This window comes from Centruroides sculpturatus, unplaced genomic scaffold, assembly GCF_000671375.1.
Source record: "Centruroides sculpturatus isolate CEXI.00-Female unplaced genomic scaffold, Cexi_2.0 scaffold552, whole genome shotgun sequence".
Taxonomy (NCBI): Eukaryota; Metazoa; Arthropoda; class Arachnida; order Scorpiones; family Buthidae; genus Centruroides; species Centruroides sculpturatus.
Window position 1 is genome coordinate 209,742 of NW_019384889.1, and position 15,463 is coordinate 225,204.

General features: G+C 38.3%; 2 protein-coding genes and 1 long non-coding RNA gene across 3 annotated transcripts in view; all 3 read right to left on the reverse strand.

The window, feature by feature from the left end:
* The window catches only part of LOC111631183, a 12,634-nt gene extending 5,081 nt beyond the window's left edge, over positions 1-7,553 (reverse strand). Inside the window, exon 1 of the mRNA XM_023375384.1 lies at positions 7,189-7,553. Coding sequence (XP_023231152.1) covers positions 7,189-7,385 — 197 coding nt within the window. The 5' untranslated portion in view covers positions 7,386-7,553. The remainder of the gene's footprint in view (positions 1-7,188) is intronic.
* Positions 1,652-4,136, reverse strand: LOC111631182. The gene has a single exon (XM_023375382.1). The coding sequence runs from the start codon at positions 3,649-3,651 to the stop codon at positions 1,828-1,830; it is 1,824 nt and encodes a 607-aa protein (XP_023231150.1). The 5' UTR covers positions 3,652-4,136; the 3' UTR covers positions 1,652-1,827.
* Positions 7,554-14,261: 6,708 nt separating the features above from the next.
* On the reverse strand, positions 14,262-14,798 carry LOC111631197. The gene is made up of 3 exons (XR_002757658.1): positions 14,665-14,798; positions 14,489-14,585; positions 14,262-14,401 (listed from the first exon to the last, which is right to left on the reverse strand). It is a non-coding gene; the product is annotated as an uncharacterized LOC111631197 (long non-coding RNA).
* Between the last annotated feature and the right edge of the window lie 665 nt (positions 14,799-15,463).

Here is a 15,463-nt window from a genome sequence, read left to right on the forward strand (position 1 = left end):
ATAAATAATTAAATATGTTTATAAATATTATTCACTTTCAAAAAGTTCAATAATTTGTCAAGATTTGGCCTCTAGCCCAAAATCTCTCTCAGACTTGCATTTCCAAAATGCTGTCTATGACTTTGATCAAAAGCTGTGCAGTTGCAAAGCATGTGTTTTACACTTAAAAAGCAGTTGCAATGCTCGCATACTGGCTGGTCTTCACCCTTCAAAAAATATTGATGAGTCAACCGAGTATGCCCAATTCTCAAACGCGTAAGAATTACTTCAGATCTCCTGTCATACTGTTTATTATGTGTCCAATTTTCTATATTTGGCTTGATCTCATGTACTTTATTGTGGACTTGTGCGTTCCACACGTTTTGCCATTGCTCTGCTAGTCATTTTTTAACTACTAGCTTCAAATCACTTCCGTCAATACACATTTCATGCTGTGAAGGATTAGCTGCCTTTGCAGCTGCATCAGCTTCTTCGTTCCCTCTTATGCCGACATGCCCAGATACCCAACAAAATTTTATAGAGAGATTCCTCGTATAAAAATGGCAAATAAAATTATGAATTTTAATCACTATAGAGTAAGAACTAGGTTCGCACGAGATCAAAGCCTGAAGAGTCAGTGTAAATCACACAGCAACGATGACCTTTCCTATTTATATATTTTAAAGCTAAATAAATAGCATGCAACTCTGCAGAAAAGATGGAAGAATTTGATGCAATTTGTTCTGCCATGATTTCATCCTAACAGACGAAGGTTGAGCCAACGTAATCATTAGATTTAGATCCATCTGTAAGAATAGGAATTAAATTCCTTTCACGATGTTGAATTTCTGCAAAGTGCTGTCTGTAGACATAGTCTGGTGTGGATTCCTTAGGAAATTGCTCTAAGCTAAGGTCAACATTTATCAAAAAAGTTGACCAAGGTGATATACTACAGACCTCTACCTGTGAAAGGTTGCATGTGTTCAGATCAATCGTGGTGCTCGCATTCTCCATTCTTATAGAAAATGTGGGGACACTATTTGGACTAGCTTCTAATAACGTTTTCACCTGAGCATCTAATACTGTACAATAAACTGAAGGTTTACTGAGAGATTTTTGTTTTATATAATAAAAAAAAGACAACTGTTCTCTCCTGAGATAGTGGAGGCTCATAAGCATCCACATACAAACTTTGTACAGGAGAAGTTCGAAAAGCACCAGTGCACAAGCGTAGTGCTTGATGATGAATAGGATCCAGCATCTGAAGAGTAGATTCCCTCGCAGAGCCATAAACAATGTATCCGTAATCCAGCTTTGAGTGGACAAGAGCCCTATAAACATTTGTCTGCTCCCCAGGATGAGCAGCACAGTACCTTTAAAAGGTTTAGAGATTTTAGACATCTACTCTTCAAATTGCGCAAGTGTGCTAAAAACGTCACTTTAGGGTCAAATGAAACTCCCAAAAACTTTGCCTCATTGACCATTGGAATTTTAACCCCATTTAAATAAATTTCTGGATCCAGGTGAATACCATGCCTTCAGCAAAAGTGGATGCAAGAGGTCTTCTCTGTATTAAAAGTAAAACCATTGGTCTTGGACCAATTGTCTATGCGATTTAGGGAGGTTTGCAGTTGTCTCTCAATGGTTGGTTGGTTGGTTAAGGTTTTTTTGGCGCAAGGGCCCTTTAGGCCATGCTGCGCCATGACAAAAGGTAAAATATAACAAAACTAAATATATATAACACAAAATATAAATATGACACAAAAACGTAAATAGAAACAAACAAACAAAACAACAAAATAGATATAACCATATAATAAATAAATAAATAAATATATAAATAATTAATTAAATTTCTTTATAAATATTTACGACTTTCAAAAAGTTCAGTATCTTATCAAGATTTGGCCTCTGGCCCAAAATCTCTTTAAAACTTGCATTTCCAAAATGCTGTCTACGTATCCTCTCAGAGGCAATGCAGTTGTAAAGTATGTGTTTAACACTTACAGTACAGTTACAATATTGGCATAATGGCTGATCTTCACCCTTCAAAAGGTACAGATGAGTCAACCGAGTATGCCCAATTCTCAAACGAGTAAGAATTACTTCAGATCTCCTGTCATACTGTTTATTACGTGTCCAATTTTCTATATTCGGCTTGATCTCGTGTAGTTTATTGTGGATTTGTGCATTCCACATGTTTTGCCATCGCTCTGCTAGTCGTTTTTTAACAACTAGCTTCAAATCACCTCCTTCAATAGGCATTATATGCTGTGAAGGACTAGCTGCCTTTGCAGCTGCGTCCGCTTCTTCATTTCCTTTTATACCTACATGGCCTGGGACCCAACAAAATTTTACAAAGAAATTACTTGCAATAAGATGGCAAAACAGTTTATGAATTTTAATCACTATGGAGTGGGAACTAGGTTCACACGAGATCAAAGCCTGAAGTGCACTAACTGAGTCAGTGTATATAACACAGCAACGATGACCTTTCCTATTTATATACTTTAGAGCTAAATAAATAGCATGCAACTCTGCAGAAAAGATAGAAGAATTTGATGCAATTTGTTCTGCCACAATTTCATCCTGGCAGACGAAAGCTGAGCCAACGTAATCATCAGATTTAGATCCATCTGTATAAATAGGAATTAAATTCCTGTCACAATGTTGAATTTCTGCAAAGTGCTGTCTATAGACGTAGTCTGGTGTGGATTCCTTAGGAAACTGCTTTAAGCTAAGGTCAACATTTATCACAGGAGTTGACCAAGGAGATATACTACAGACCTCTAGCTGTGAAATGTTGCTTGTGTTAAGGTCAATCGTGCTACTCACATTCTCCGTTCTTATGGGGAATGTAGGGACACAACTAGGGCGAGTTTCAAATAACCTTTTCAGCTGAGTATCTAATACTCTATAATCGACTGAAGGTTTAGAGTTAGATTTCTGCTTTATATAGTAAAATAGAGACAACTGTTCTCTCCTAAGAGACAGTGGAGGCTCATAAGCATCCACATACAAACTTTGGACAGGGGAAGTTCGGAATGCACCAGTGCACAAACGCAGTGCTTGATGATGGATTGGATCCAGCATCCGAAGAGTAGATTCTCGCGCAGAGCCATAAACAATGCATCCGTAGTCCAGCTTAGAGCGGACAAGGGCCCTATAAATCCTGAGCATAGAAACTTTGTCTGCTCCCCAGGATGAGCAGCATAATACCTTTAAAAGGTTTAGAGATTTTAAACATCTACTCTTCAGGTTGCGCAAGTGTGGCAAGAATGTCAGTTTTTTGTCAAAACAAACACCCAAAAACTTAGTCTCATTAACAATTGGAATTTTAACTCCATTTAAATATATTTCAGGATCCAGGTGCAAACCACGCCTTCGGCAAAAGTGAATGCACGAGGTCTTCTCTACGTTGAAACTAAAACCATTGGTCTTGGACCAATTTTCTATGCGATTTAAAGAGGTTTGCAGTTGTCTCTCAATGAAACTCATGTTACTAGACTGGCAAGAGATCTGAAAGTCATCCACATACAAAGAGTGTTTCACACTAGGGGGAAGACAGTTAGCTATGCTGTTAATTTTAATTAGGAACAGAGTCACACTCAAAATAGAGCCTTGAGGAACACCTTCTTGTTGTGTGAAAGGCCTAGATAAAGTGTTGCCCATCCTGACATGAAATCTTCGATTCTGTAGGAAGTTTTTTTATCAAAATCGGCAAATTACCCCGCAATCCGAATTCGTACAGATCACGGAGTATCCTGTATCGCCAACAGCGATCATAGGCCTTCTCTATATCGAAAAATACAGACACTAAGTGCTGTCGTCTAACAAACGCTTCGCGTATAGATGTTTCAAGGTTTACTAAGTTATCAGTGGTACTTCTGTTCCTACGGAATCCACTCTAATGTGGTGAAAAATAGTTCTTTACCTCTAAAAGGAACATCAGGCGTCTGTTTACCATTCTCTCAAAGAGTTTACACAGACAACTTGTCAGAGAGATTGGTCTGTAATTAGAGGGATTCTTGTGGTCTTTACCAGGCTTGAGAATGGGAATAACTATAGATAGCCTCCAAGAGTCAGGAAAAGTATGTTCTGTCCATATTCTGTTAAACAGACACAGAAGATTACAAAGGGAATTGTTTGACAAATTTTTAATCANACGGCAAACACGTGGGTGGGCGTTCAGATCCCAGGGATGGTGAAGAAGAGTATCTAAACCATCTCTGGGAGGTCCCCTCACCACGGACAGGAACCCACATCGAGGGGGCTGGAAATAGAACAGAAAGAAATGAAAGAAGAAAAACTTTTATATGTACAAAATGTTATCGTTTATTTTTCATTCTTACACTATAAATATCCTCACCAGGCTATTTAGAATATAACCCTTGACGTAAACAGCCAGTCCGGTAATTTCGGTAAAAATCGAAACTTCCTTTTTGACTCACTCTCACACAATTTAAAAGAGTATTAGTTGAAATTCACAAAACAGCTTCGCACACCTGGTGCTGGCTTGGGGAGCTGCGGCCTGCATGCCAAAGCCAGTAGGGCAAGGAGTCGTACTCCCGTAGCCGAAGCCTCGCTGGTGGCCAGGGGGTAGCGCTTACAGTGGATCGTAGGACCCTGCTAGCTGGTATCTATCCTGACGGGCAGTCGGCAAAGCCGCTCCTCAAACATAGGGCCAACTTCCTTATGTGCTTGGGGGGAGCGGTGTTTAAAGGCCTGACATTGCGTTGGATGGCCGTATATGATCTCGGAGGGCTAGAAACAAGAAGAGCATCTCCTAGTAGGGATGATGGGGCGGCCCAAACCGAGCAACCAGCCAGGCTGGGGTAACCTTGGGTAGGAGGCCATTTAAATGGGTAGCTGTCCCGGCAGCGGGCTAAGCAGTGACGACCCGGCAATAAGAGGGCCAAAACGAGCCCTCGGTATGTCCGAAGTCAGAGCTGGCTCTTAAACGCATACTTTAATTCTCGAACAGAGTCAGGGCACCCGTGAAAGGTCAAGTTCACCCTAATCCCCTCTTTTTATTTCAATTATTATGATGGCTAAGGATAAAAGTGTGAGCGAATGCGTTAAGGCTGTGTCTTGTGCAAACGTTGCGACTGGTTCCTTAAGCGATCAAGGAAGTAATGTGGTGGAGGAAGCACGTGTGGAAGGCAACGATATGACAAACGCCAAGCGACAGGAGAAACGGACTTTGCGTTCGCGCAAGCCCGCCAATGATCAGGCACACGAGCCCAAGCGAGATAGGCAAACAGATGCTGTAATAGTATCGGTCCCTTCAGGGAGCAGCGGGTCTGATTCCGACTCGTCTGGCTCCGGTTCAGGGGATGTCTTTGATTCCGCTTCCTCGGGAGAGGAAAGCGAGTGGAAGCCCACGCCTTCCAACTCCAAGTCCAGAAAGAGAGAAAGACGAACAAAGGCGGCCAAAGCTAAAGCGGCAAAACCTGAAGGCGACAAGCAAAAAGGGGAACCCGCTAAGGCTGCAATGACCGTGGAGGAGGAGAAACCCTCCACCAAAAGCAAAGATGGGTCAAGGACTAAGTCCAAGAAAAACCCTACTGCAGCGGTGGCCGGGGATACAAGTCCGGCCACCGAAGCTGAAACACCGTCGTCGGCACCTGTAGCAATACAGGAAAAGCTTGAGACAGTAGAGGATCGACGTATTGCATTAGATGGAGTGCACAGCGAGCTGACAAAGCTCTTGGGCAAAACCGACAATAGGTGTCAAAAGTCCACTTGTGCGACCATCTACAGTCTCTTCAACAAGATAGCGATGATTCTCAGTGCCCAGGATATCAAGATTGCCTCTCTCCGGGCTGAAAACCAAACCTTGAAAGAGGTCGTGGGTATCTGAAAGCCGCCCAATACGCTTCCAGTTGCAGTTAAAGACGGCAAGGCAGCCAAGGCTGGTAGCACCTCGTACGCTGCCATCGCCGCCCGCCCGGCCTCAGCATTTAGCCAAGAGGGGCCATGGGTTGTGGCTGCTAAGCCACAGGTAATCGCCAGGAAGCCTCCGTTAGACATCTCTATTAGGCAAAAGCGGGATTTACAAAGAGCAAAATGGGGAGACGTATTGGAGCTTAATAATCAAACAATTACTCATGATGATATTGAATGGCCATTTCCGTATTGTGATACCATATATTACGGCATTCCACCGAATTGTAATAGTGATAATAGCTGTCCTCAAGACATAAATGTATTTACTGATGGTTCAAAACACAATGATATGGTGGGCTGTTCTTTTGTGGCCTATGTTAATGACATTGAAATATACCATCGAACAATTCGGCTAAATAATAATTGCACAATATTCCAGGCAGAGCTTTGTGCCATCAAGATGGCAATCACCTGGATATGTCATACTCAGAATTGTGCAAATATACACATTTACACAGATTCCCTGTCTGCCTATAATATTATTAATAGCACTAAATTACACCCTATTGCCGAGGAGATACGAAGGCTTATACATCTATCCACATGTCATTTTAATATTTTATGGACTAGAGCTAGAGCAGATACTTTGGCAAAACAAGCTGCCGAAGATATTACCTTGCCAATTGAATACGAAAAAATCAGCCTTGGTACAATAAAGCGCCTATTATGAAAAACACTATGTCTGGCAAAATGAATGGAATTTAAATAATACACACATAACCTACGAGTTTATACCTGATTTGAAAAAATTTTGTTCTCTTGAATGGTTCTCACCTGATCATGTCACAACTCAACTTTTTACCAACCATGGGAAATATGCAAGTTATTTAACATTATTTACAAATCGGCATAATGACCAATGTCCTACGTGCTTAGTAATTGATAGCTCAAAGCATTACTTTTATCAATGTGTAATGTTTGAGCTGGAAAGAATGGAATTGAAAATAGTAATGACAGAATATGGGATTGAATGGCCATGTAGGCTCTCTGATATTTGGGCTAATAAGATTATTTACGATGCTTTCGTTAGATTAGCCAGAAGTATTAACACGATAACTAACAAGATTATACATAATTAACTATTCACCAACGTTGCATTATCATCATTTGTAAATTTCANCTTTTTTTCCTCTACATGATGTCTGTGAGTGTCCAAACCGCTGACATCTAAAGCAACGCAGCGGGTTTGGAATGTATGGGCGTAGTGGGCAACGGAGATATCCTGCCGTAACAGAAGATGGCAAGGTTGGTTTGTTAAATGTCAATATAAGGTGTTTTGTTGGTATCAACTTGCCATCTCGACGAATGGAAATGCGTCGGACTGCAGTGACACCTTGGTCTGACAAACCAATTTGGATATTTGATTCGTCTTCTGACATCAGATCTATTTCGGATATCACCCCACGTGATGAGTTTAGACTTCCATGTGGGGTTACAGTAACTTCCATGTCTCCCATTGTCTTTGTTGCCAATAGTTTTACTGATTGTTGAGGTGAGGCTGTTTCTATCAGCAGGTCCCCTGACCTCAATTTCTGGATCTTTTTCAAGTGTCCAACAGTTGATTCAAATAATTTTTGAATGAGAAATGGAGAGCATTTCGAAAGAGGTTTTTTTCCAGTAGCATGTACTATCAAGTAGGATGGCTGACTGGATGTCTTTTCATTTGTCGTTGCTGGTGTATCTGATCGTTTTGGGTTTTTTCAATCCATAATTATATATAAATATTCGACTCCTAGTGACCCCACCCACCATGGGGCCCAACAAGGGGATGCCGTCACATGCGAGACTCCCATAGACCGTCACACCAGGGTTTCCCAGGAGCTATACCCTCACAACGCAGTCAAGAAGAGCACATCTTGTCTGACGTGTCCACCCGGTCTGCATTGATCAGTTGACTCCAAGCCGAGGTCAAGAATGACTCAACGACCAGCCGATTGACTCAAACGGAGCCTGATTTGAGCCTCCCGTTTATCCGAAGCAGGGGCCAAAGCAGTGTGTTGGGGAAGTTATGTTGCCCCTCAACTACCAGTCCCCCTTTCCGGCATACGGGACACCACGTACGGCAAACACGTGGGTGGGCGTTCAGATCCCAGGGATGGTGAAGAAGAGTATCTAAACCATCTCTGGGAGGTCCCCTCACCACGGACAGGAACCCACATCGCCTGGAATGCGACAATTAAATCGTCTCGCACCCCGTTCCTTGGTCACACTGGTCCTATCTACATAATAAGTCATCAATATATTGACTTTAGCTCGATAGCCGGTTTCCGTCCCAGGGGGAGTGTGTGGTCCCGGCCTCACAGGAGGATGAGCGGCAGCAGACTCCGAAATGGAAAGTTGGGAAGCGCTGCAGAAGGAGGCCATAAGAATCGGATCGGCAAAAGAATCCGATCGTTGATTATAGAAAAGAAAACCCCGAAACAGACACGATTTGTTCTAAAAGGAGAACGGCTGCAGAAAGAAGCCGAGATGAGGAACGGTAGAGAACCAACAGAAAAATTGGGTACTCTTTGTTTTTTAATTCTTCCTGTTTTTCTATCTTTTCTATCTCTTAGTTTAATTAAGTTTTAAGTTAGTTTTAGTTTATGCACACAACTAAATTTTCGGGAGGTAGTTACTGAGAAAGAAACTACCGGTCTATTGGTACATCTGATTGCTCGGGATTTTGGAAACGGCGGGAATCCGAACTTATTCTGTATATATATTAATGTTAGCGTGAAATTAAACTTGTTTAATTAGTAAAACGTGTCTGTGTTTTCCTGTCCGTGCTGTACCCTCTCTAAATGGGGGTCCATTGCTTGTGCCCAAACCAGGCAATGGCCCCAACTCGTACGTACCAGCCTTGTCGTGGCAGAGGGGCTCAGTACCCAGGGGACATGCTGTAATGGTATGTGTCCTGGGGAAGCCACTGGTGCAGCGGGGGATTCAGGTGTAGGTGTAGTTTCTGAAGCTATGTCAGGTGCTTAGATTGCTTGCCCCGGGGAGAGTGGATTGAAGGCAATCCCCGAGGGTACAGGGGATAAACTGGGGGTGGTACACCTGGGGCGTTCCATAGTGAGGGGCCCGGCATGTCCTAGCCAGTCGGTGCTGGCAGCCCGATCATGGGGTGGATAATCTTGCCCCCTGCCAGAGTGCAGGATGGCGCCCTGGACAGGACCCTCTGGCAGGGGGTGGGGGCCTCTCCCGAGGCCACGGGGATTGCCTTTGGTCCTACTCATAGGCTCTGGGGGTGGTTGGGTGCTTGGCATGGTTGGGGAGCTATGCCTGCACCTGGGTCTGGGGGGATTTTTGGGGTATTCTCTTTAAATTAATTATGGAAGGAAAACAAAAACAAAAACAATTACAAGTACCGGGGGATGGGGGGGACTATCCTGGGTCCCATATTCCTAGAAGAGTAAGTAAAAGTTTAAGTGAGATAAGTTGAGAGCTGGATATACATCGAATGGAGGAGGTGGATTCTATGGATAGTTTAGAACAGTTGGAAATAGTGCAGTCGCAGTTATATAAGGTATGTATGGATAAAGGTAATAGATTAACTATAGCTGTTACTGAGAAGTTGCAAGAATTATTTGGTGAGGTTTCTAATGTAGTTAAATCTTTACTAATAGAAAATGAGAGATTAAGAGGAAAATTGGAATTTATTCAGGAGAAAAATATTCAGGTTAAAGTAAGTGATACTGTAACATATGCAGATAGAGTTAAAGGTATAATGTCTAATGAGTTGGATAAAAATAAAAAACCCGTAGTAGTTATAGTAAAGGGTAAAGAGGAAGATAATAGTGACGAGGTTAAAAGGAAATTTTTAACAGGGATAAATCCAAGTAAAGATAAAATTAGAATGATAGGAGTACGTAAGTTAAGAACTAATGGTATATTGGTTACATTAGCTAGTTTACAAGATAGATAGAAAGTGTTGAAACATAAAGTATTGGAAAAAGCGGAATTAGTTATGGAAGTTCCTGTAAGGTGGTATCCTCGGATGATGTTGGTAGATGTCCCTAAAGAGATAGGTGAAGATAAATTAATTAAAATAATATATGATTTAAATATAGATATGATAGGTGAGGATATGAGTTATGATGCTTTTAAATCTAGTTTTAAATTATTATATAGAATAGGTAGACATCGGGATTATTTGACAAATTGGATTGTTGAGGTAGCTCCTTTATTGAGGAATAAAATCAATTTAATAGGAAGGTTATTTGTAGAATATCGATGCTGTGTGATTCGTGACTATTATGAGATAGCTAAATGCTATAAATGCCAATTATTTGGTCATCTGGCTAGAAATTGTAGGAGTGATGTAGATGTATGTTATAAGTGCGGACAGAAAGGACATAAGTCTAAAGAGTGTGTTAATGATAGTGTTAAGATTTGCGTTCCATGTAGACAAATAAATAGAATATGTAATCATATTTCCAGGGAAAAGGATTGTTATTCGTATCAGGTGGCCATATCAAGATATAAAGAACAGGTAGATTATGGATAATATAGTAAAAGATAATATTAATTTAGGAATAACTCAAGTTAATACGCAAAGAAAGAAATCGGTACCTGGTGAATTACTCCAATTAGTTGATAAAGGTATGGTAAATATGTTGTTAATACAGGAACCATATGTGTATAAAGACAAGGTAGTAGGATATGGGTTACATACACGTGTAGTTCAGTGTACGGCTGGTACTCCCTGGGCTGCGATTGTTGTTACTGATAGTACATGGACAGTATTAAGTTTACATAATTTATCATCCACTACTTGTGCAGCTGCACAAGTTTTAAGAGAGGATGATGTATTTTATCTGGCTAGTTTCTACTTTCCTCCTGGTGGAGATATAGAGCAATCAATTATTGAGTTAGATAAAATTTTATCTTTATTTCATGGAAAAAATTATATAATAGCGATAGATTCAAATGCAAAGTCTACAGTTTGGGGTTCATCAATTACAGATAATAGAGGTTGGATATTAATGGACATAATATCAAAATGGAATTGCGTAGTGGTTAATAGAGATAATATAATCCCTACTTTTTCATCTACATTGGGTGAGTCATTTGTAGATATTATGTTAACATCTAGTAATATAGATAGGAGAATATCTAATTGTTTTGTTACATATGAATATACTACGTGTGATCATGCTATTATTAGTTGTAATATAAGTTTGATGTCTAGGTATATTGAGACTAAATATCGAATATATAGGGATAATGAGAAAATTAATTGGGATAAATTTAGAGGTATTTTGTCTAGGATAATAGGGTCTTATGGTACGTCATGGGTTGATGATAGGATAGGTGTGTTTAAATATTGCACTCATATACACAGATGTTTAGAAGTAGTATGCGTTTGATACATTCTGAAGTATAAAAATTAATTAGTATATAAAAATATATATAACACATTTTTTCAAAAAAATTTTTTTGAAATTAATAAAAAAATTTTTCAAATAATATCGAAATAAAGACTTATACGGTGTAGATTTTATGTAATTTGTATAAGAATTTAATAATATAAATCGATAACACAAGTTTTTTTTAAAAAAAATTCGAAACTCTCTCTCTCTCTCTCTCTCTCTCGTTTATATGGAGATTGCAGCCTATATCGCATTTTCTCCGACGTGCAGCGCCACCTTATTTGGTAAAGCGACCCGATCGATGAATATACTGTTCTAGAAGGTGTATATGATACTTCGAGAACATGTCGGCCTGTGGCCAATACAGAGGAGACAATGTACGCACAGTCTGTAAATTCAGTCGTAAGTGTTTCAGTAGGTCCATGCGAATCGTAGTATACTCTGGACACCTTAGCCAGAAATGTTCAGTAGTTTCTGCCTCCCCACAGAACAAACAGTTAGGGGACGGGACGATACCACGCGAATAAAGAAAGTCATTGAGTGGGCCGTACCAGTCCGTAGTTTCGCCAGGAGTGTTTCCGCTTGCCGCAATGAAGCGTGGTGATAAGGCCACGGGTAAAAAGGACGGAGATACTCCCTACCCCTGTTCCTATGGACCGCAGCCCAGTGGTTCCGTAATGAATTACATGTGTCCTGCCATACCAACCGATGAATGTCCTTAGGCAACAGCGGGCCCCTCCAGGAACCGGTTAAATTCGCTCCCTTCGCTGCCTTATCCGCGTCTTCGTTGAGTGCAATACCGACGTGCCCCGGAGTCCATAACATCACAATAGGCTGAGGAAAGGACGAGACTGCCGCCGCAATATCGATGATGATCGCATCCGAAGTATACCCCACGTTAGCCAACGCCTCTAGCACTGAACGACTGTCTGTACATATAATGGTCGGACAAGGGTTTTGGGAACACAAAGCCAACCCCCGCAAAACACCAGCAGCTTCCGCCCCGAAAACTCCACACTGAGCGTCCAATTCCCACGACTCACTCCTCCGCCCCTCTGATATGAAGACGCCCATCGACGTCCGATTGGGTGACTTCGACCCATNNNAAGTTATTTTTATGTTATATAATCAAACAAAGTTTTCCATCAACGTGTTCCATGGCAATTACTCCATTTCAGCAATTGTTCTTTCTCAGTCTTTTTCTTTGTAACAATATTTTCGTTTCTCTACACTGTTTTTTAATCAATCTGTAAATACTTTTACCATTTTCTCCTGAATATTACCATTTTCTTTTTCATCCTTTCATTAACCAATTATTTTTTCTATTGAATATATTTTTTTCACAAATAATTGAAGTAAAGTATTAGTGCCGATTTTACAGCAAAATATCATAAATCTGTAATAAATCGATTACATTAAAAATATTTCTAGTTACGTTTGATAGTTTGAAAATTTAATTTTATCAATATTTTATTTTATTTTTTGCAAACAAATATAATAAAATGGCTAGTGTTGCTGTTATTCAGGAGAGACAGTAGTCTGCAGACCTGAAAATTAGTCTGCAGTATTGGAATTCTGTTATAAAAATGCCTATATATATTTACAGTTTATACGTTTTCTTATAGTTTTTTTAAAATTTTTGCTTAACTGACATCAAATGTCTGTTAAGCAATGTACAAGCTGTTCCGGCAGGTAAAAATTTCAGATAATTTCTTTTTACTTGTTCTCAATTTGATAGAGATTACAAATGAAGAAAAATTATAGTATTTAAAATTTATTACTATAATTGATTAATTATAAACACTTTTAACAGGAGATTTTAACAATTCCTATGTTTGGAAAATATCAGGAATCAGGGTAAATAAATACATTTCATTTACTGTATCAATAAACTTATATAATCAAATAATTACTTATAAATTGCGTTTTTTTCTGTCTCAGCGTCCAAGGTACATGAAATATGACGAAACCGAAACACAAATAACAGGTGGAACGTTTTTTCCGGTTTTTAAAGTTATCCAAGATAAACTAAGATTTAGGTGAGTTGCAAAGTAAAACGATCTTAGTTAAAAACAAAAATTATTTTTCGTTTGGATTTTAAAGAGTTAAGTACTGTGAGCGAAAAGAATAGTTCAAAACCGTCATTTCTGCTTAAATTACTCAACTCGAAAATCTATCGCTACTTTTCTATCATTTGTGTAAATCATTATGAAATTCTTTTTATATAGAAGTTGGTTTTAAAGAGTTAAATGAAATTTTAAACAATACAACATAGAAAAAAATACTGTGGCTGTAGGCTGAAAATTAAAAGTTATTACGCTTTGTAATTGATTGCAATGTTATTTACGAGAAAAAAGTTTTTTTATAGTAAAGTTGGATTAAAATGCTTAAAGCATTAAAATGTCTAAATCACTTAGAATGGTAATTGATTATAAACAAATACGATAGAATTAAATATATATGTTTGCGTATTTGAATGTATTATGGTAATAAATATTTTGATACATGACATGCTTCTAGGAATCACAGCAGTATCGCTTGAGTATCTCAACTGCTGTATATGTAGTAACAGTTGACATAAGAGATATTGTAAACAGAAATACTCAAAGTATAGAAGTTAATGTTTGCATGAATGTTGCATTTGACAGACAAAAAATTCACATAGTGTGAGATCAGCCACAAGTATAGGGTTGATCCTATACCTCTTACAGGCTCAGATTAACCGAAATCTGTTCTCTGGGTTTCGGATCGAGAGATCCGATCCTAATCAGGATTTTGACCGGGAGGGCTTTTAATATTAGGTCTAAGGAGGATTGAAGACGGTAAAGTCTCTATCCGAATTTGTAGGTTCCCGACACCAGTTTATCAGTTATTTTACACGCGGATAAACAGGCGTGGGGCAATCTTATTCAGATAATAATTTAGAAACATTTTTTAATAAAATAAACAAGTGTAAATTTATTGAATTTACTGGTTATAGCTGTATTTATTCGATTGTGATGGTTGTCTCTTTAATCCTTTTGGTAGACTATCTCACAGCAAAGGTTAATAAATTCTTTTATTAGTATTCACATATGCATTTCGAACCGGTATAACATTTCCGGTTCCTCTTCAGTGTTCTACAATTATAAAAATTAAAATTGACATACAAATTAAAAACTAACAAAGTAATTTGCCAAGTAACATAACATAAACATTACAAATACCTCTAAGGGTTTTACACATTTCCTTTTTCATTCAGTTGGATCGTTACTTACTAAAACAATAGTACAAGGAGTAAAAAGTAATATGATGAAATTATCTCTATAAAAACAAAATAAAAATTAAGTGGTAAATATTTCAAAAAAGGAAAAGGGTTTTTTTATAAAATATGCACACTGACCTTTTTTGGTTTAATATGCTTTGAAAAATATTCTATTCATTAATTTTAGATTTGGGTTCGCAATATAATTAAACATTTCTATAAATAACAATTTACAATGACAATATGAATAAACATCGTAACAAGCAAGTTGTACAAAGATNTTTGGTTTAATATGCTTTGAAAAACACTCAATATTTTTAGATTTGGGTTCGCAATAATTAAACATTTCTATAAATAACAATTTACAATGACAATATGAATAAACATCGTAACAAGCAAGTTGTACAAAGATTTTATAAAAGTATACATACAGGTTTCATTCTTTCTAATATTGTAAATGCACAAATGTCAACTTACACGAGGTAACTTACACAAAGTAACCTTTACAATCATACTTTTAGTGTTAAGTATCACAAAAAAATTTTATTTTATTGGTCTATTGCCACGCCCTCTATGATGTCGTACCACTGTTGTTCTATTTGCATGCCATTAGAGATATTTATTAAATTATTGTTTTTATTTTTTATTATTTCAATATGTTCTTTGAATTTTCTTTTATATATATTTTTTTCTGTGTGTAAGATTTTAATATTATTTCTATCAATTTTACATTTACTATTTTTAATATGGTTATACCAGGGAGAGTTGTTATAATTTAATCTAATGGCAGCTTCGTGTTCTTTAATACGTGTCTCTAATGTACGACCAGTTTCACCTATATAATATTTCGGGTTTTGGCAATTACAATTGATTTTATATACAACACCAGTTTTCTTCAATACATCATTATTAAATTTGTCTGTTTTTGATCTATTAA